The sequence below is a fragment of the Sceloporus occidentalis genome, unplaced genomic scaffold, assembly GCF_023333645.1.
Source record: "Sceloporus occidentalis isolate IW3139 unplaced genomic scaffold, rSceOcc1.0.p SCAF_1, whole genome shotgun sequence".
Classification (NCBI taxonomy): Eukaryota; Metazoa; Chordata; class Lepidosauria; order Squamata; family Phrynosomatidae; genus Sceloporus; species Sceloporus occidentalis.
In genome coordinates, this window is record NW_028316981.1 from 82,309,524 (window position 1) to 82,330,986 (window position 21,463).

At 40.1% G+C, this 21,463-nt stretch overlaps 1 protein-coding gene across 3 annotated transcripts; it reads right to left on the bottom strand.

Annotated features, from left to right (window-relative positions):
• Positions 1-876: 876 nt before the first annotated feature.
• LOC149321731 (ubiquitin-like domain-containing CTD phosphatase 1) lies at positions 877-20,834 on the bottom strand. Of its 3 annotated transcripts, none has more exons than XM_089527605.1 (12): positions 20,756-20,834; positions 20,215-20,251; positions 18,914-19,093; positions 17,291-17,382; positions 15,838-15,923; positions 15,639-15,754; positions 15,133-15,231; positions 14,038-14,075; positions 11,129-11,227; positions 8,807-8,923; positions 6,373-6,500; positions 877-1,851 (listed from the first exon to the last, which is right to left on the bottom strand). In XM_089527605.1, exons 3-12 carry the CDS (start codon positions 19,065-19,067, stop codon positions 1,824-1,826), a joined length of 957 nt encoding a protein of 318 aa, XP_089383731.1. In that variant the 5' UTR covers positions 19,068-19,093; positions 20,215-20,251; positions 20,756-20,834; the 3' UTR covers positions 877-1,823. The 3 variants fall into 3 exon arrangements, with proteins under 3 accessions (XP_089383731.1, XP_089383721.1, XP_089383742.1); XM_089527595.1 differs by having other exon boundaries at positions 20,209-20,251; XM_089527616.1 differs by lacking the exon at positions 20,215-20,251 and having other exon boundaries at positions 20,756-20,832.
• Between the last annotated feature and the right edge of the window lie 629 nt (positions 20,835-21,463).

Consider the following 21,463-nt stretch of genomic DNA (forward strand, 5'->3'; position numbering starts at 1 on the left):
ATGTACTGTATATACTCATGTATAAGTCTAGAAATTTAGGTTAAAATATGGATCCAAAAAACTTGAGTCAACTTATCCATGGGTTGATGTAAATACTGTACCCCTTGGTGAAAAGCAAGAGCATAATCTGTCCTGGAAGTACTGACCCCCCTCTAGTCTCTCATCCATCCAGCCTTAAGACTGAGCACAAAGAGTTATGTCTGCTGAAATTTTGGAAGTTCTTTTACATTGTTTTGCTTTGCTTCATCCTTTAGATCCTTTGCTATATGCCCCTAAATTTTACCCTCGACTTATCCATGGGCCACAGCAAAATCCATAATTTTGGCCTCAAAACTTGCCCTCGACTTATACATGAGACTTATAGTCGAGTATATACGGTATTCATATATCTTTGCTCTGATTGTAAGAAAGTTTATATTTCCTGTGACCAATGAGATGTATTAGATGTATTAGAAGGTATAAAAGTGGCCATTTTCCTTTGGTCTGGGTCCAGAATCTTTGGAATATTAATTCCTTTTGGGACTGCCAGCATAATAAAGAACTTTGTGTTTAAAACTGACTTTGGTCCCTGATCATTCCTCTGCTCTGTCAAGCTGAAGGTTTGCTGTGAGTTGGTGAGAGAAGGTCACAGGTGGCTGTTTTCCAGAACAGAGGAAAGTGAGGAATTTGATAAACCTTGAGGATTTTGCTGAGTTTAAATTCCAGCAAATATCAGGATAATTGAAGTCACCCATCACTACTAGCCTTGAGAGATTTTTATTAAGAGTGTCATATACTACTACTGCTTAAAATCCTGTTCTCTTCTGTATCAGAGATTTAGTCTAGGACTGCAGTGAAACTGGAGAAAAAAGAACACACTTTTTAAGAAAAGGCGTTTTTATTATTATTATTATTAGTGCACTTGCTATAGCTCCATAAGAACAATATATGCTATCTTCATTTGAAAGAGGAATTCTGTTTTCAAATACATGAGCGGCATGAAGAAGGACTGTCAGCAATGCAAGACAGTGTGCACATTACAACTCCATACTGGAGGTTGAAGCAGCACGTGTTAAGTGATACTTTAGAACAACGGTGACTGCTATCAAGAGAGCTTGTATCCTAACAAGACACAACTACTGCTCATGCAGTAAAGAGCTAGCCTTTGGCTCTCTTCAGATTCAACCTTTCCTATGGTTAGAAATATTTTTGTTAAGAAGAAAAGAAATGCTTTCCAACTAAGCATGAATTTTTTTTAAAAAAAAACCTTTTCCTGTCTTCTCATCACAGTTTTATCATTGAGTTCTACACATGAAAGCATCTTTGCCTTCTAGTGGTGCATTGCACCCTTAAAACTGTCTTGCACAAAAGAAACACTTGACAGACTAATACATAATTAGACAGTTTACTTCATAGACTTAAATACCTTAACAGGGAAGGGAAACTGTTTTAATCACTGAAGATGCCAATACTGTCTCCACAATAAAACTTCTGGGTCTGGGCTGGGTTTTTTTTTTTTGGTCTGAAACTATGCTTCTTCCCCCACTTCAAAGCAACATGGTCTTTATAATTTGGAGAATACTCCAATAGCAGTACAAGTGGCATTGATTTAAATGGTAATACCAGAGATAAATGCAACCAGTTTTCCTTTCTGTTGTTCGCAGTGACCTTCAGAAGACAGAGAGATATACATAGAGACCTACAGCAAACCAAAAGGAAGACCAGGTATAAGCAGTCATTCTGGTTGTTAAGTCAGTGTCCAGCACTACTTTATTCTAGCTTACACAGGAGGAAAGGTCAGAGGGTCTCTAGGTTCCATCTGGTTTCAGTGCCACAAATTAAAGCTACTGGCCTTGCTTCTTTGAAAGGTACCTAAAGAAAAAGACAAATATTGAACATTTATAATATGATCATACATATGCATAACCCGTGCACATGCTGTACATATTCAGGAATAATTTCATTTATTTATTTAAGTATTTCTAAGTTGCCCCGAGTGAGTATATCTGAGGGTGGAGCACAACCAACAATATGACATGAAGATGATGTAAAACAGTTCAAGTATCTTAAAACAATTCAACAACTTAAATAAAACAAAATTTGCAAAACCACAACTGAAAACCAAGACTAGGCCCTGAATGCTCAGATGAACAACTTGGTTTTAACTTGACACCAAAATATTGACAATGTTGGCACTGGATGGACCTTCACAGGGAGGCCATTTCACAACTAGGACATCTCTGAAAGTGCATTGCTAGGGCAAAGAGAAAAACCCCTACCACTGACAGATCTAACAGGGATCAAGCAGGGATACTTACGAAGAGGCACTCTCTTAAGGATCGAGGTCCCAAACCATCTGAGGTTTTCACATTTGTAACCAACAACTTGAACTCTGTCCAGAAGTGCTTTAACAGCCATTTGAAATTGGACAAAATACTATCAGGTCCAGAAAGATCTGTTTCTCGAAAGGGCAACCATTATCTCTTTTAAAACAGCAGGCCCACTCCTGACTCCGCTGGACCCACTCACCTAATCCATTTCTGTTGGAACATACCAACCATGATTGGCAAAGATTGAACTTACATGCAAGGGAGAAGACAGATTCAAGTGTTTTGTCCAAATCAACAGCCCAAAACAACTGAAATAATATGCACTTGCAACTCATACATGGACACTGATATTCTGGAAACACACATAGTGGTAAAACCCACAAAGAGCCATGTAGCATGTTAACTAACATATTTTTAATGGCATAATTGTTAACATACCACAATACTCTTTACTGTTTGTGTTGCAACAATCTCTGGAAAATAAATACTGGTATTAAAAAGTTAGGGTTATTTGTTTTATTTTTCTGTCACTTTCACTGAAACAGTAGTAGTTTTGATGGGCAGTTTCATTAGGAAATCTGATATCCAACTATAATAGAAGAAGTCTGATAAACCAACACTGTTCTAGCTCATGTAGCTGCAAAAGATAAGTTCTTATAAATAGTTCGATTTACTCCTCTGACAAGAAATGCAAACTTTGACGTCTGTTTCGTTCACAACAAATATTCATTTGTTTTAAGATCTAACTAATGAAACAAACACTTGTGCATAAAAAAGAGAAACCTTGTTTTCAAGATATCAAAACATTCAAGATAGCAAACATATTCTATAGTTGGCAAGATCAGTTTTAAAATGCATTTTCAGTATGTAATTGATGCTCTCAAGAAGAGGGTAAATAACCAATTATCTGAACTGCTTACTTTCTAGGATCTTACATATGATTCTATTTTAACAAGTTATGATATAAGGGGAAAGACTGTAATGTTATTCACGCTCACTTCCTATGAAAATACTGAAATAAAGGTATATGCAGGGGAATGTGTGGTCTTCCGATATTGTTTTACGGCAATTCCCATCATCCCTCTACATTGGCTATGCTGGCTAAGACTGATAGGATATAAGGATATGATAGGATATGAGGATTTGCAACAATATCTTGCAAGTCTCTTATTTCCCACACTCTGATAGGTCAACTTCTTAAAAATTATACATTGATTTTAAAAATATTATGGTCACCAAGATCAGAAAATATTGTTTTGCAAAGCTGTATTGACTCTCAAAACCTTCAGCTGTTGATCCTGGTTGTACCTTTAATGCCTGCTAACTAGTAGCACATTCCTGTCTCTCACTACCAAACAAGGCTAATATAGCATTTTTCAGAAGAGGGCTGAGGACACCATGGACAGCCAAAAGTCAAATAAATGAACAGATCAAGCCTGAAATCTCCCCAGAAATCAAGGCGCGTTACAGACCGCTGCCGCCGCCGGTTGCTGCATCCAGGAACCACAGCAGCCAAACGGCGCGGTTCCTGGACGCAGCAAAGAAGGAGTGCTCTTTCTTGCTCCCCGGAAAAGACGCTACGAGGTGCTAGTCGTGCACTCACAGTGTCATTTCCGGGCCGTGTGGAACAGCCGCCGCCGTTTGTTACGGACTCTGTCTGTAATAGGAGTAGGGGCATCTAGAAGAGTTTTTCAAACTGGGACGTCCTGAGGACGTCTGAAATGGCGGTCTGTAACCTGCCCAAGATGATCAAACTGAGGCTGTCATACCATGGCCACATAATAAGAAGGCATGATTCTTTAGAAAACACAATTATGCAGAGAAAAGTGGAGGGAAGAAGATAGAGAGGAAGACGACATGCTGGATGGATAAACACAATTAGGGAGGTAACGGGTATGAATTTATAGGACCTAAGCAGAGCAATGGAGAACAGGGAATCTTGGAGATGTCTCATCCACAGGGTCTCCATGAGTCAGGGAATACTTGAAGGCAGTTAACAACAACAAACAAAATTCTGACTTAGGCATGGAACAGATGGGCTAAATAAAGAGGCTTCCAGCTGCTTTGGAGACATGGCATTTAAAGAACACACATCCTCCAAAGCAGCCTGAAGCCACTCCAGAGCAAAAAGCTGTTGGAGTTGGGTACTCTGGCTGTGACCCACTTTGGGAGCAGAAGATGTGGTTGGTAGACTCAGGCCACTCTTTTGCACCCATCTGCTCTGGCCCTTAGTCCCAGTTTAGAACACAATAGGAGTGGAGTAAAAAGCATGCATAAATCAGTAGGCCTGTAGGAATGAAAGGATTCATCCCTTCGCTATCAACAGAGAGCTCTTTCAAACTACAGCATGATGCTTGTTGAAGCAGCACTAGTGAAGCAGCACTAGTGTTATCTTATATATGTCAGGCATATCTGCTATGAAATATGAAAGCTGTAAAATTTCAATAACAAGAAGTTTAATGTTCACAATGCAAGGTTTACAGGTAGAGAAAACTAGATAATTCATTAAGAAATCTTACTGCTGAATCCTTCCAAACCAGCAATTTTGAAGTGGTCCCAAGAGCAGAAACAGTTACCTAGACCATAAAGAGGAAAATAGGGACAATGGTCCAACTCTGTAAAAATGACATTGAATGGTAGCCTCCTCCTTCGTAAGCTGAAATGTCAGGTATGTATTTTTGATGAACTGCAATAAAATGCGAAACACCAAGACAAGACTGCCAAGCCACATATAATGCTTGCAGTTAGGAGAATTCTGAGAAATACAGGTTTTGTTAGCCTACATTAGCATAAAATATATACACCGCTAAGGGTATTGGATTTTAACAAAGTCACTTGAACTACCCCTTTTACATGTGCAGAAGCCCTGGTAGCAGGAATGCTATTCAGTTTTGTGATAATCCCACTCTGTGATGCGATTAGTCCTTTGCAAGCGTGAAGGAAGTGGATCTGAGGAGGGGTTGTGGGTGGGGACATGTATGCTGGCCCTGCCCACTACCCCTATAACCATCCCATAAATGGTTATAAAAATAAATATACATTTATTTGAGTTATATCCTGCTAGGGGTCGAGCTAGAGTCAAAATGAGGACACTGCCTCCAAATAAAAAATATGCCCCATTGAAGAAATTTTCCTTCAATCCCAAATTCTTAGTATGGCAGTAAATTAAAACCTCAGTTGCATCTGTAAAAATACAGTTCAGGCATCCAAAGAAAACGGGTAGGCACAATTATCTAGAGAATACGAACACAGCATCACAAATGTGAATGAATTGTAGTGTTTTACTCTCTGAAATGTTAGAAATCTGAGGGGCAAAGGAAAATTTCACGGGGGGGGGGCAGAATTCTTATTTGGGAAGGTAATTCCCTCAGTTTGCACCTCTCCCGATAACTACACAACTGGATCCTACCTCTCCCCCAAGACTGGGACTCATGATGGTTCACAAGATTAAAGTAAGTGCAGATAAAAACAAAGAAAAAAAGTCTTTGCTTGCCAACAGTAGGACATCAAAGAGGGAACTAGCCTACCCTTCCTTGACAATGAGTTTCAAAGCATGGAAGCTGCCAGGTATAAAGAGGAATAATATCTGTGTTTGGCTGTAAGTATTCACAGTCCCCTTCAAGAACAGGAACCCTCTTCAGACAGAGTTCACAATGGTAAGAGGGATGTCATATAGCCAGACATGCCAACAATCCTTCTTCAGACCATGCTGATCCATGGAAAAAGACTAAGGGTAGGGAGAAAGGCCAGTGCACAAGCCCCTGTAATCCTGTCACAGACACGACTTTCAGTATGTCTGAATAAGTCTAAAGCTCTTTTTGCCTTTCAAAGCATTTGTATGCAAAAAAGCAAAATGCCAACTAAATTGAACTGGCACTTTCAAGAAGATACTCAAGTGTATTGTTCCCTCAAGGCCAGAGAGGCTAATCTTCTAACAACTTCAACAAGAGATGCAGATCTCTGACCTCTGCTAACTGAGTTTTGATGCTACCAAAAGGAAGGACAGTCTGATTGTCCTATGTAGGATACATTGAGCAAGAGTGACATCTAATTTAAACCTTACCTTTCCCAGTGTTTGTGGTTCAATTCCAAAAAGTCATCTAATTTTGCTATTTCCTTGAGATACTGAGTAAGTTTAAAAAGTTCCTTATCTTTATCTCTGTTTAAATGTGCTTTCATGAAGGGCTTTATCTGTTGAGAAAGAAACCAGGTATAAACGTGTTTAAAAGAGAGACTACAAACTTTAACATTTTAGCATTAACTGAATATGAAAAACTTTCACCTTTTCAGTACAGCAACCTGATCAATCTTACCAGCCCTTAGCTTTGTCCATTCAGTCTTAATTCCTCCCTTCCAAAAGAAGTCTGAACTGACCCCTAATATCAACTAGGGATTCTGTGGAAAGGGATTTTATCCTTCCATTGTGTATTACCCAGATTCATTTCACAACTCAAAGGATCAAGCTGCTGGACCGTGCATGCAGAATGAACCAGCAAAAGCCCTGTTTCCTTTGAAAAGTTTATCCTTTCCTGCACATGTCATGAGCTGCTCAATACATTGGCAACTTATATGTTGTAAGCCTGTACTGCTGCCTCTTTGTATTAGACAAAAATACCCCCATTTCTGCTTAAGAAACAGTAAGGCAATTTTTTGTGTACTATTACATACTGTCACCCGAATACAAACCCATTCTAGAAGCAAAGCAATTTATTTTAACAGCTGTCATTCTACTCTAGCTTCTCCTTGGAACAGATACATCGGTATCCTCTCAGACAGAAAAAGTATGAGGATGGTCAGTCCTTGTTCTGCTTCTCCAATTTCCCCTCTTCACCCTACTTGTGCCAGCACCTTCTTTCTCATTCACCAGCATCCCACTTTTCTTGCTGCTCTTCCCATCCTCATTCTCCCAGAAGAGAGGACCACATTCATTAGCACTGCATGGATTCTGCCAAGAAGCACTGGCTACTTGTTCTCTGCCAGGAAGGGAGTCCCAGGGAACAAATTCCAGAGCCAAGCCCTGTGTCTTAGAAGCTAGGCAAAGTTATCAGGTATTTCTCTTTCATGTGCTTAGCCTTAGTGAAAGGTAACACCCAGTCCAAGACTTTAGCCACTTTGAACCCCATTTTGGGAGAAAGGCAGTATATAAATACAATAAATAAATCCAAGGTTAATTAGTGTCTATTATGGCTGCAGCAATTTGCATCAGCCCAGAGGGTGGTGGTCTATCACAGCCCTGCCACTTCAGACCCTCCTGAATAAAAAAAGAATTGGAACTTTTCCCATTCAAAGTATGGACTCTGCTGCAATAACAGTGTTTGTTCCCAGACCCTGTTAATTTCATCTTTTTCATCCAAGAGGAAATAAGAGCACCCTTTACACAATTCAATTGCTCAGTTGCAACACACCAAATCCAATGGGGATGCCACTGTCATGATTTTTGTCGCGGTAGTCTCCAGTGGTGACTTGTGTCCTTCTGAAAGGCTTATAAAATTCATCCCATGAGTTACATGTCACATTTATCAAAGAGTTGCGGACAATACGTTAATCCTGTATGGAATGGCTGATTAAATTCTGTTGCCTGTGGTAGAACATCTGATCTCAATTCCTTCTACAGCAACATTTCTCATAGACGGTCACCTCTAATTTGTCTGGCTGTCAATAAAACTTGAGCTTCAGCAGTATACCAGCTCTGTTTTCCCAAAAGAAGGCAACCAAATCAGTCTGCCAGCATTGTGCTACGTCAATCCTCCATCCAGCAGTTGAGCAGCACTTTTGAAGCAATTTGCATTCGTCTGTCAGCCATTTCTCAAAATGAGAGAGACTTTACAGAAGGCAATGTTGGCATCATAACAGCCTGTTGTCTTTTCCAGGACAAGAACTTTCTAAAAGTACTGACATGTTTGGGAATTAAGGGACGATGAGAAAGATATTAACATGTAACTGTGTTGACAACCATTTCAGAATTGGTACATGCTGTACCTTAAGTTCATTCTGACTAAATTTTTCCCCAGCCCAAAATACATCTGACAGAAAACTCCTTTAGGTTCCTTCAGAAGGCTCCAACACTGACTTCTGACAGTGAAAGCATGGGAAAATGCTGTCACTTTTTAACTGGTCAGATGTCACAAATAGAAAATTCTCATTAGAAACACAATGGCCTTCCCTCCACTAAACAAGAGAGTAGCTAAGAGTACAATCATTCAAGGACTTACTTCTGTGCAGATATGTGTAAGACTGTGCTGTAAAAACCTAGAATGTAAGCAGAAAGTCCCTGGTTCAAAGCCTGCCCCAGCCATCAACTTACCAGACAGACTTAGACAAGTATTTATGCAAAATCCAAATCCTTATTTGCAGTATACGTACTAGTGTACAGACTAGCTTGATAATGTGAATGACACAGAGCCCTTCACACAAAGGCAACAGTATTTTTCATATTTCAACTCACTTGAATTCCCTTCAATAGTTACCATTTCTCCAAAAACACTTTAAAAATGTACCTTTAGTCCATTTTGTGGGTTCATCAGAAAATTTCGTCCAATGTCATCAAACATAATAGTATTTTTCTTGCTGTAAAACTCTGAAAATTTGCCCCATATGACACCTAGAGGTTTCACCTGCAAAACAAAGTAGGAAAAATCCCAAATTAAAACAGCATTCTAGAAACAAAATCAATCAGGGTGAGCAACTTCCAGAAATACATGTCACTGACCTGGGTTCTGCACCACAACATCACCCTGACACTCTTCTACCTTTTTTTAAAACTAGCAAAGACCTTTTTATCATCTATATGAGGTTTTACTTTGGCCCTTTCCTAAGCTCTTGTAAGCCTTGGAGATACTGGCCTGTTACAGACAGCCAAAATAAAGCTGCTTCGAGGCACATTGGAGGTATGGTGTTTCAATGATGCATGCGTCCTAAGAGTCCAGAAGTCGCGCCAAAGCCATGCTCCAGCCCTTCAGGACTGGAGCGTGGCTTTGGTGTGGCTTCTGGACTCTTAGGACGCATGCATCATTGAAACACCATACCTCCACTGTGACTCGAAGCAGCTTTATTTTGGCTGTCTGTAACAGGCCACTATTTTTGAAAACTGCAAGGGACATTATTGGCCATTTGGGGAACATGAAAAAAACTTTTGTAAATAATAATAATAATAATAATAATAATAATAATAATAATAAATTGGGGGATGGAGTCACAAAAGGTCTTGCTGAAGCAAATTTATTTTCTGATTTCACTGTTCAAAGTTGTTTATTATCCTACTTATCCAAGACTAGGAAAATCCTAGTAAGTTCAACACCATGGTTGCAACTGTATAAAGATTTAGCAGGGACTATGCTCCACTTTATGCAATGGGTCTCACCTCTCAGGTCCAAAACACACTACAGAAATATTATGGTTTGAGACTGCTTTAATTGCCCTGGCTCAATGCTAGGAAATCCTGAGAACTGTAGTTTGCTGTGGCACCAGAGCTCTCTAACAGAGGTTAAATAGCTCACAAATTACAGTTCCCAGAATTCCCTAGCACTGAGGAAGGGCAGTTAAATCAATCTGAAACTGCATTATTTCTGCAGTGTGTTTTGGACCCCAGTTAAGTATAGCTGCACAAGAACATTCCAATTTTACAAACAAGAACCACTGGCTAAAACGTGGCAAGACATCACCTGAATGGATCTTTGAAGGAGCTGGAGAAAATCCAGGTCTCACATTTCTTTTGGGAGATGTTTGCTTCATTTGGCAACTTTAGGTTTTTTTCCCCATAATTAATTTACATTATCAAATTAGATAAAATTATTAATTTCATTTATTACAGAAAAGTACAATAGATTAAAGCAGTTGTTGTATGCCTTTAAATTATTTTTCACTTATGGAGACCCTATGCCAAACCATCATTGTTTTTTCTTGGCAAGATTTGTTCAGAGGGAGTTTGTCTTTTGAAGCTAAGTGCGTGATTTGTCCTGGTAACCCAATGGGTTCCACTAGCTGAATATGGGCTTGAACCCTGGTCTCCAGAGTCACAGTCCAATGTTCAAACTACAACACCACACTGGATCTCATTTTTTCATGAAATTTCAGTTCATTTACTGAAAAAAAATTAATTAATTAGTTAATTAAACTAGTGTTTTTCTGAGGAGCCAGTATGGTGTACTGGTCTGAGCCTTGGACTACAACTCTGGAGACCAGGATTTGAATCCTCATTCAGCCATGGAAACCCATTGGAATAATCACACATTTTCAGCTCCAGAAAACCCCATGAAAGGTTTACATTAAGGTTGCCATAGATCAGAAACGACTTGAATGTACACAACAACATCATTTTGGTCTATCCCAATGTTTCATAATAGAGTAAATTTTGGATACCACTATATCTCTAACATGACAACCAGCACGGCATAGTAGCCTGAGTGTTGAACTACAACTCAGGAGATCAGGGTTCTATTCCCCCCTCAGCTATGAAACCCACTGGGTGACCTTGGGCAAGTCACCTGCTTCCAGCGTCAGGGGAAGGCAATGACAAACCTCCTCCAAACAAATCTTGCCAAGTAAGCCCCATGATAGGATTATTTTAGGACTGCTATAAGTCAAAAACTATTTGAAGGCACACAACAACAATATCTCTAACATACCTTTAAAGTATATGATATTGTGAATTGTCCTTTTGCACAAAATAGAAAAGATGAATGGCAAAGGAAGACAGTTAAATGGCCATGTAGTAACCTCAACTAAATGGCTATTTTGTCACTAATTCTACATTCTAAATTAATGTTATTACTTGTAAAATAAAAAAGGCAATCCTTTCTAGGGAGAAAAAACGTTCATACATCAATTAATCCTCTTCTTGGAGTGTGCACAGTTATCATGGCAGCACTATCCAACATGAAGGCAATCTTGTAGTTTGCATTGGTGCTCACTCCCAGCTCCTGTATTCCAAATAAAATAAAATAAAATAGTTAATGTCATTTTAGACTGGCTATTTGACTGCTGCATTTCCCAAATGTTCTACACTTCACTTGACAAGTGTGAGCTGTAAAGGGTGAAACAAAGGTATGCTAAAAATACATGTCTGCTCCATTCTCCAAGGGATTTATTGTGATGAGGTGGAAACCGCATTCCAAACCGCTACGAGCCAATGCTATCTGCAAGCATCAGAACAACTGTTTTTATGGAGTAGATGGATGGGTTTGGATCTGTTTCACCCTTTTGAGGCCTTGTTGTTCTCCTAGTAAGAAAATAATGGAGGCAAACTGTGATATTGTTGAATTCTCTACTTTTGCTAAACCATTCAACTCAAAAGAAGGTATTCTCATTTTTATTTTTATTTACCAGTTCATTTCATGTTACAGTCACATTACAAATTCTGCAAAAAAAATTCTTCGTATTTACATCAGCACATAGCATTGGAAAGTGATAGGATACTTTAATTCAGCATAATTCAGCTTTCTATGTCCTTTGCTGAAGAGCATGTTTTCATACATTTCACTTGTTGCGAGGAAAAATGTCACAGAAGCCAGTTTCCAGCATGGGGGAGATCTACATTCCTAGCCTCTCTTGTGAACGTGAACTAAGTGGTTAAATTACATACAATGAAGATCAATCGTTTTCAGTGAAGGTGTCTTCATTTGAAATGATCAATCCGAAGTCAGCCCAGAATCATACTTTTGGCTTGCCATGTAATGGACAAGCCCACTAAGACAAGTACGCATGCATAATTTAAACAGCATACCTCCAAAGTGACCCAAAGCAGCTTTATTTTGGTCTGTCTGTATGGGGCCATAGTTTGTGACCTATTTAACCTCTGTCTGGGAGCTCTGGTGCCACAGCAAACTACAGTTCCCAGGATTTCCTAGAATTGACAAGTATGCAGCAAGACAGTCTGAAGAAACAGAAGGTTTACTTAGCTTCCAGAGGCCTATCATATGTGGCAGACTGGGCTGTGATTCTCTTGGAATGCCACAAGGAGTGGCAGGTCTGACAGAAAAGAAACTGATTTTGATTGCTCTTTATGGTCTAAATCCATGTTCCACTAGCATAACCTCTGGAACCTAACCCTCTGTCCATTGCAACCCAGTGTGTCATTGAACAACCAGCCTCAAAGGGTTTTCCAATCTTCAAGAGCCCATGTTAGAGGCACATGGGGATTTGGTGCAGCTGTGAAGGGGAACTGCCCTCTTCTGTTTCTGTTGGATTCTATCATTCCAGCAGTGGGAATACACCACTGTATTCAGTCATTGAAAATCAGATATAGATTACACATGCTGCTATCTTGCCATAGCTTTTCAGTTTAAACACAGGCCAGCATGTTTTAGGCAAATTTGATATTCACATACTGTATAGAGATACTTCAACAGTGAACCAAAAAAAGTTCAACTGCATTCCCAAGAAGAATGTCATAAAGCTGTTCTAACTGACCTGAATTCTGAGTTGTCTTTCTACAAATGAGAGAGCTCCTTCTATTTAAAGAAGGAACAGTGGACAAAAATGCCTCCTCTGGGTGGTAGCAGAGGTTGCCAATTTGTGGCTATATTTCCCCCAGCCAGCCCTCAGAACTACCTCCCATGAAATTTCAACAACCTTCAATCCGATTTTCAGACAGCAAATGGAAACTGCCAAATAATTTGATGCAATAAGGGGTAACAAGTGTTCTATATCTCATGGCCTGGATTTGGACCCAGAGCCCCATGAAGGGGAGTAAGGGAGACAGGAAAAACTGCCTAACCTATGACCTGTACTTCTGTGAGCAGGAGCAACCCAAGAGTGCAACTATTCTTAAGGTCCAAGCCAATGCATTCAATTATGTCAGTTTAACACTTAACAAACATTTCTGCTTTACGATTAAAACAGAGGTGGCCCCCATGACCATTTTTGTGGCCCCTAGGGGTAAACCTCCTAGAGAATTAGACACCCCTAGAGATAATTCTGTCAAGGGCATTTCCATCATGTTTACAGCACCCCTGGAACACCCAGGAGTCAAAATAATTTTTTGCAAAATAATATACAGTGCACCCACCCCATCCGCGGGCTTGCTATCTGCGGATGGAAGCTCACGCAGATAACAAACCCTGGGCATTAAAGAGGCCTGTGCACCTATGGCGTGTGGAAACCACCACACACAGGAGCACAGGCCATAGTGAACAATAGGGCTTAAGGGCCTGTTACAGACAGCCAAAATAAAGCTGCTTCGAGTCACTTTGGAGGTATGGTATTTCAATGATGCTTGAGTCCTAAGAGTCTGGAAGCTTCACCAAAGCTGCACTCCAGTCCTTAGGACTGGAGCGTGGCTTTGGTGTGGCTTTTGGACTCTTAGGATGCATGCATCATTGAAATACCATACCTCCAAAGTGACTTGAAGCAGCTTTATTTTGGCTGTCTGTAACAGGCCAAGGTCTCGCTTTTTCCCCATATGCAGGGGAGTCCAGAATGGATCCCCTGCATATACAAAAGGTCTACTGTAACTTTTTACCTCAAAATTCCCTTTAGGAGTCTAGGAAGGCCCCCAAACATGTCCCCTAAAAAGAATTTGGGGAGAAAAATGTGTGAGTAGGTGAACTGGGTGAGTGCAGCCTTCCAAAGTATCCTGGAAGACTAATGTGGCCCTGGTCTTCCACAGTTCCCCCACCCCCGATTTAAAAGATGATTCATAAATTTATGAGGCGTGGCATTTGACGAAAAATCTAAAATTCTAGAAAACTGAAATCACAAACAAGGTTGCACACAAAGCCACATAGCTTACTTTCATTTTAGCTTCAATCCACTTCATGTTAGTAGCAGCTGAAAGAAAAAACAGATGTTTAAAGTGATCACAGATGAATAGCTAAACTATTATTAAAATCTGTTTTACCTATTTAATCATTACAATCTGGATAGAACTTAATTATTATTCATGAACTATAGATGCCAAAATATAGATGTAAGTTCTCTCTCATCTCAACTAATTTTTAGTTTTGACTCAGCTCTCTCTCTCTCCATATTCATGGCATTCAGGCCATCTAATGCATTCAAGAATAATAGTTGTGTGAATTGGCCATTACCTTCCATTCCAGCTCTACCCTATGTCCCTGTAGCTCTTTGAATTCTAATTTCTCTGAGCTTCTGAACTATTTTAAAATGTGAGTTACAGTAAATATTACACATGAACATAAGGCACAGACTACTCAATTTATTAACAAGAAAAAGTAAAATATATGACACATATGCATTAGAGTTGTTTAACAAGTAAGTATGACACAAGTATGAGCAAGCAGACTCACTTTTCTCCAGTGCCAAATATGCATTACTCTAGCAGCCCTCTCCTCTCACCTTAAATTCAGCAAGACAAACCTTGTTTGAAAAATGAAGTGAAAATTTGTTAAGCAGCTTGCAATATGGCGCAGAGATCTGCTGTTTAGAAAAAACGGTCAAAAGGTCCACCATGAGCTACCCAAAAGGTCCACTCATGGGCTATCTGAAGTAGCTCTTTGATTCCCCTTTTATGTTTACTGCCAGCAGAGTGTCATATCCTATTTTATGGATCAGAGTCTTTGCTCCAGACAGCACTGTGTTTTATCACAGCTGGTATGAAGGCTGCTTTTAATTAGGCATTTATTTTCATTGGAACAGGGATTAAGTGCTGCCTCCCCATAAAAAATAAAGGCTTCATTGAATCATTTCTCACAATTGCCAAAGGGGAAAATGCCATTAACTGTACAGATTTACCAGAAGAGAAAAGCTCAGTACCAAAAAAGATGCAAATCTAGTCTGACATCTCTAGTAGATGTTCTAGTAGATCTTGCAAATTATAACAGTAACACAATAGAAAGCATTGCACTTTGGGGAAAAAATAACTTACACCAGATTACAATATCATAGTCTTCATATGCAGATGTCAGGAACTCGTGAAGGTATGGCCTCATCAGCTCAATCCCAGTTTCTGCACATGACCTGTGATCTGGAAAGAAAGCCAACTACTGTAGTTCATTTTGGTAACTTAACATTCTCCTGCAAAGCATATCGTAGCATCTTTGAAACTGAGAGAAAGATGTCTGTAGCATAAGATATCATAGATTGAGTTGTTTTCAACAGTTGCATTGGTAAATGGATTAATTTGTCCTTACAATTCATATGAGTCCCTCACTGGTGCCATAGGATGCCAAATTTTTGTCTTTGGTTGTTTCAACTGTTAATTACCAGCTTTATTTTAATATTTTTATTATTTAATATTTTGTATTATTACTTGTAAGCAGCCTTTTGAGGATTAGAATGAAAAAGGATGGCTCTAAATATATTAAACAAACAAATAAATTGGGTATAAAGCAAACTGAGTAATGATTCAAACATAAGACACGTGTCACTTACCAAACAGTGTGTAATCAACATCTAGGACCAACAATTTCTTCCCTTCCCGTGGAGGATTCAATATTTCCACTTTGTACTCCTTAACTCTGCGGGAGATTTTTAACAGATTCTCTTCCCTGTGCACAAAATGCATAAATAACATGTGATTGTTGCATCTTCATTAGCCATTCAGTTATTTCTCCATGCAGCAACAACTCACCTGTTTTCTACCTCAACAACCTCCTCTTCAATATCAAAATCATTAACTACATCTTCATTATCAGGGGGTGGCCCAAGGACATCTTCCTATAACAAAAATGAGTTTAAAGATTGGCAAGTTTTCTCCTTAGCAACTGGCTGTGCAAAAAAAAGTCATGGCCACATTTTTCCAGAATCTTCACTTGCCAAACAGAGTGCTAGTGCACGTGTCCAGTGAATGCTTGCTCCAACTAGTTCAATTTGTTAAATTAACCAGAAATGGTTTACTTAACACTGTCAACAGGGACAGGCATGTAGCCTTAAAACCAACCAGGATATGTAGTCAACTATAAACCCTGGTTAATAAACCTGGCAAATAAATAACACAAGCCAGGATTATCTTTTCAGTATGCTTAGCTTCTGATGTTAGTGGGAGAAGCTAAGAGGGAATTAACAGGAAGTGAGCATCAGCACATAGTTTGAACATGAGAAAGCCAAGATGTGCCAGAATTCTGGCTTGCCATTTTAGATGAATACTGCCAGTAATTAACATTTCTGCTCTACTAACCCCCTCACTCCAAATGGTACTCACACCTTGAGGAACAGCAGTCATATTTTAAAATATATTACATTGAGAAGTATATAAATGGAATAAATTAATTAATAAGTCAATAGCCAGCATAAATGCAGAGATGAGTAAAATTCTTTAAGAAAAGGAATCACTAGAATAAATTAGGGTAGAGGAACATATGAGATATTTTAAACAACCCACATGTTATAGCTATTTTGGAGGAGTGTTGTTCGGCAAATGGCAGTGGGAGGGAACTCATCACTTCTGAGGTTGTCTAGATAATAAAATAGAGGAACTAAGATGAAGGGTACAGAGAAATTTAAATAGAGTTAAGGGGAAAGGGAATTCCATTAATGAAAAGGTAGGAAAAGGGCACTTGCTTGTAATTCTGATTGTCTACAATATTTTGAGTCTTCATTGTAAATTATTTTAATCTTAAGAGAATGAGAAATGAATTGGGGGATGGGCTTGCTGCATTTAAAACAGAAGCTGCTTCTTCAAAAATATATACATGCTCCTACTTTTCAAAGCAATATATAAACAAAAACACAATTTAAAAATGATAGTGCAACATAACACATGAAAAACTGCATAAAATAGAGAATGCAGTAATGTCAGCCTGAGAGGACATATTTCTTGTCTATTTTTAAAGGCTAGAAAACATAACAAATAAAAATTAAAATAAAGAGTTTGAAAAACAAAATACTCTATAAATTCACAACACTTATAACTAGAATAAGGTCTTCTCTGTTAAATTCTAATGTGCAAACATATACCAGTAAGTTCTCATTTATACATAAAAGCAAGCTCTGAGGTCATTTCTGCGTAACTCTACCTTATTGTAATCATATTTTTATCATCTTTAAGTGCATGTATGCATTTAGTAGTAGGGGGAAAAAATTACCAAGCTTTCCTCACGAGTCCCCATCATCATGATTTTAGTATTAGGTTTCAGTTTTAATGAACCAAGCTTGACGTCATTTTCTGCTGGTTTGCCTAAAATTTAAACACATTACAGTTTTCTCAGTGAAGATATGCAGTTTCCTGTGAACATGTTCTTCCCTCTCCTTTAACATATACAGTATAGATTTTTTTTTAAAAAGTGAAAAACATATATTGGAGATTCAGAATTTTTCATAATTCAGGCTTGTTGTTGGGAAAGAATATAGCCTCTGTTTTTTAAAATGACCCTCATTTTATAAGCAATGTGCTAGGAGACATTCATTAAAATATGTCTAGATCTGAAATCCTAGGGAATCATAGAATCATAGAGTTATAGAGTTGGAAGAGACCGCAAGGGCCATCCAGTCCAACCCCATTCTGCCATACAGGAAATCCAAATCAAAGCATCTCTGACAGATGGACATCCAGCCTCTGTTTAAAGACCTCTAAGGAAGGAGACTCCACTACACACCAAGGGAGTTTTGTTCCACTGTCAAACAGCCCTTACTGTCAGGAAGTTCCTCCTAAGGTTGGGGTGGAATCTCTTTTGCTGTAGAGTCTCTTTGATGGTCACAATCAAGTTGGGGACCATCTTTTCCCATGAAGCTTGTATAATTCCCAAATTTAACCTTCTTACACTGGACTCTTTTGTTTTAGCAGACAATTACTTGCCCTGCCATACAGCTAAAAAGTTTTTTTTTTAAAAAAATCTGTTCCATATGTCCTTGCTGTGTTTTGTTGATATCAATATTTGGTGCAAATATCAAAAAGTTAATTGATGTAAACTCACTAGATCCTGAGTGACTCACTAGAAAAGACACTAATGCTTGGAAAGGTGGAAGGCCACAAGAGAAGACGAAGACTACAATCCAGAGGGATAGACTCAATCAAGGAAGCCACAGCCCTGAGTCTGCAAGATCTGACTAAAGCTGTTGATGATAGGGTGACTTGGAGGTCTCTTGTTTATAAGGCCATCATAAGTTAAAGTCAACTTGATGGCACTTAGTAACAACAATCCTGAGTGATTGATATTAAAACATTTCTTATGGGTCTTCTGGCAGGTGTAGGTATCTAGCATTCTTACAATAGATAACGGACAACAGAAAATCTGAGGAGATCAAGTGAGACAAGTATATAATTAGTTTACACATAAGACCACAACACAAAGTAGTGTTAGATCTTCCTTCTTGCTCTGCATGTGTGTGTTAATGCACCACTGGGCTATTTCAATAGGAAGAAAGATATATATTACACAACATTTCTATATTATGGGCTCGTACAGATAGGTCAAAATAAAGCTGCTTCGGGTCTCTTTGGAGGTATGCTGTTTAAATGCCACACACATCGTAAGAGGCTAGAAGCTGCACCAAAGCTGAACTCCAGTCCTTTGGACTGTAGAGTGGCTATGGCATGGCTTCTGGCCTCTTAGGACGCATGTATCATTTAAATAGCATTCCTCCAAAGAGACCCGGAGCAGCTTTATTTTGGCCTGTCTGTATGTGCCCTATGTTTAGTCAATTTAACAACCAGCTCTAGCTAAGCAACCTCACTTCCCAATGAAAGACGCATAAAAAATAAAGATTACCTTTCACTTTAAGCCCAAGAAGCTTTTGGCGCTCGGGTAACACTCCCGTAAGTCCTTTGAGAGACTGCTTGAGATCCAGTACTGTGTCTTCTTCTGACAAGGTGGTTATCAAAAATTCCTGCCCACCCCATTTTATAATAAGAGACACAGCCATATTTGTAACATATGTTCAAAATAAACCTATGGGGAAACAGGAAACAGCTGTCAGATAACTCCGAAGTCTTACATTCTTTCCTGTTTTCGTAGCAGTAGTAGTCTAAATGCATACACTTAGGCTGCACTCCTATATCACTCACCTGGGAAGAAATGATAAGCAACTCAGTAGGATTTACTTCCTAATGGAAGTGCGCTATCAAGAACCAGTAGACCATGTCTCTGATAGCAATAGCAATAACAAGTACATTTCTATACTGCTTATCAATGCATGTAAACACTCCCTAAGCAGTTTATAATGTATAAGCTAATGCCAGGCTGAGTTGACCCTGGAGCCCCTGGCTCATATTGAACTCACTGCCTTGCAACTGTGAGCAAGTGGCTGCAGCATTGGCATTTAACCTCTGCACCAACAGGGCTCTGATATCCTATATATACGTTTGGAAAATGTTTCACTGCATGACCCTGTACACATCTCTCCCAGGAAATATGCTTCACTGAATTCAAGAAGACTCATCACTCCAGGTTACGTGTGCATAGTTAGGGTTTTAGGGACTAAATGGTAAAGGGATGTGACCAGAGTAAGCAATGGCATCCTGCATTTAATCAAAGTACGGTTCCCATGATACATCTGCTCTTGTGTCATCGCAATCCTCCCAAACCATACAGTGCCTCGACTGAGCAAGAAGCCAGAGCCAGCGCTCATGTGCAAAATGATGCGCAATATCAAGCTGAACTACAGAAGGATCCTTTTTAATGTCAACTCTGAGGAAATATGAGCAGTACTTTTAACAGCACAGAATCTCCTCATACATTCCAACTCCAAGACGTACATTACTCTAAAAGCAACAACCCATCTGAAACTATTTGAAAAGTTTAATTAAACCTTTTGGCAATATGGCTGCCAAGGAGCAGCTTAACGCTGAGTGTGCAGAGATGCGAAACACGGCCTGTCTTCTGCACCAGGAAAATGCTTTAGTCAACCACAGTTTTTGATTGTCTGAAACACTAATAAGAGTTTGCTTCTGGTCAATGAAGACGGTTGGACGAAGCGCCTGCCTTTATCTGTGCCCTCGCCTCCAGAAAGCAGGGCACTCTCAACTCTGCACACAGCTCCCAAGGGATTAAAGTACTCTGAGTACCTTCAACTTCTGGATGTAGACAGCAGGTGTTCAGCCTTGGGTCCTGCGTAAGGAGAAGAGAGAGATGCAAATCCAAAGTAAGCGCATAAAATAAAGTGGGTGTAACTTCTATCAGCTCATGAAAGGCTCCAGAGAGAAGCCGTGTCCCAGGGCAAGGACGGGCCTTAGAACCCTTGCATTAAAGCTGCCCTTTGCCTTCAAGGAGGTTGGCAAAGCCCTGACTGGGGCAGGGGCCCTGTGCCTTTTGGATCTACAGAAAGCAGCGCTCCGAGCCTAGTTTCTTCTTCAAGAAGAGCCCAGGACTCCGAGGCAAAGCACCAGCCGCATGAACAAAGCCCCAGGCTCAGTGTGTGGCCCCTCTGGGCACAGATGGGAAGGTCCCCTTTCCTAAGCTGTCAGGCATCGTACATAAAAGGATCTTGCAGCACCTCTGGGACTAACTGAGCGAAACGCTCCGCTCTGGGCCCCACAACAGACTCCAACTCCCAGAATTCCACAGCCTTGAGCCACAGAAAGAGCTAAAGCAGAAGGAGGCTCCCGCTCTCACCCTCTGAGCGACCGTTCGCGGGAACAAGCCGAGAGTCAAAAGCAAGGGCCCCGCGCGACACCGGAAGCACTTTTTCAACCAACCGGAAGTGAGGTCCCGGCCGGTGGGAACATAGAGATACGAAATTTAGAGAGCCGAGCTTGTTGGGGGGCGGATCTGCAGTTTCCGAGTTCGCATCTCATTAGAAAGTATTTGTCCTTCCCTCGCTGCTGGGAGAAAGCCAGCGCTCTTACTATTGTGGGTCTTCAAGTCCTTTCTGACTTATGGTGAAGCTATGGTGTGGTTTGGGGGGCAAGGTGTGGAGGGGGGGTTGTCATTGAGGCTGAGAGAGTGTGACTTGGCCCCAAGGGATCCAGTCCAACCCCCCAGGATACCTAGAGGACCGCCTCTCCCCATACATTCCGCCCCGCACCCTCAGAACATCTGGGCAGCAACTTTTGAGGGTCCCAGGGGCTAGATTAGCCTCCACAGCAAGGAGGTCATATACCATCATTGCCCCGACCCTCTGGAACACGCTGCCCATAGAGCTCCGCTCGGCCACCTCCCTGGCCCAGTTCAGGAAGGACTTAAAAACCTTCCTCTTTCGTTTGGCATTCCCAGATATAAGTCCTAGTTAGTCTCTCCCCCCCCCCCCCTGACAGCAGGGGTAGCTGGCTAGAATGGGTTTTAATACGGGTTTTAAATGTTTTTGCATTTGCAATATGTATT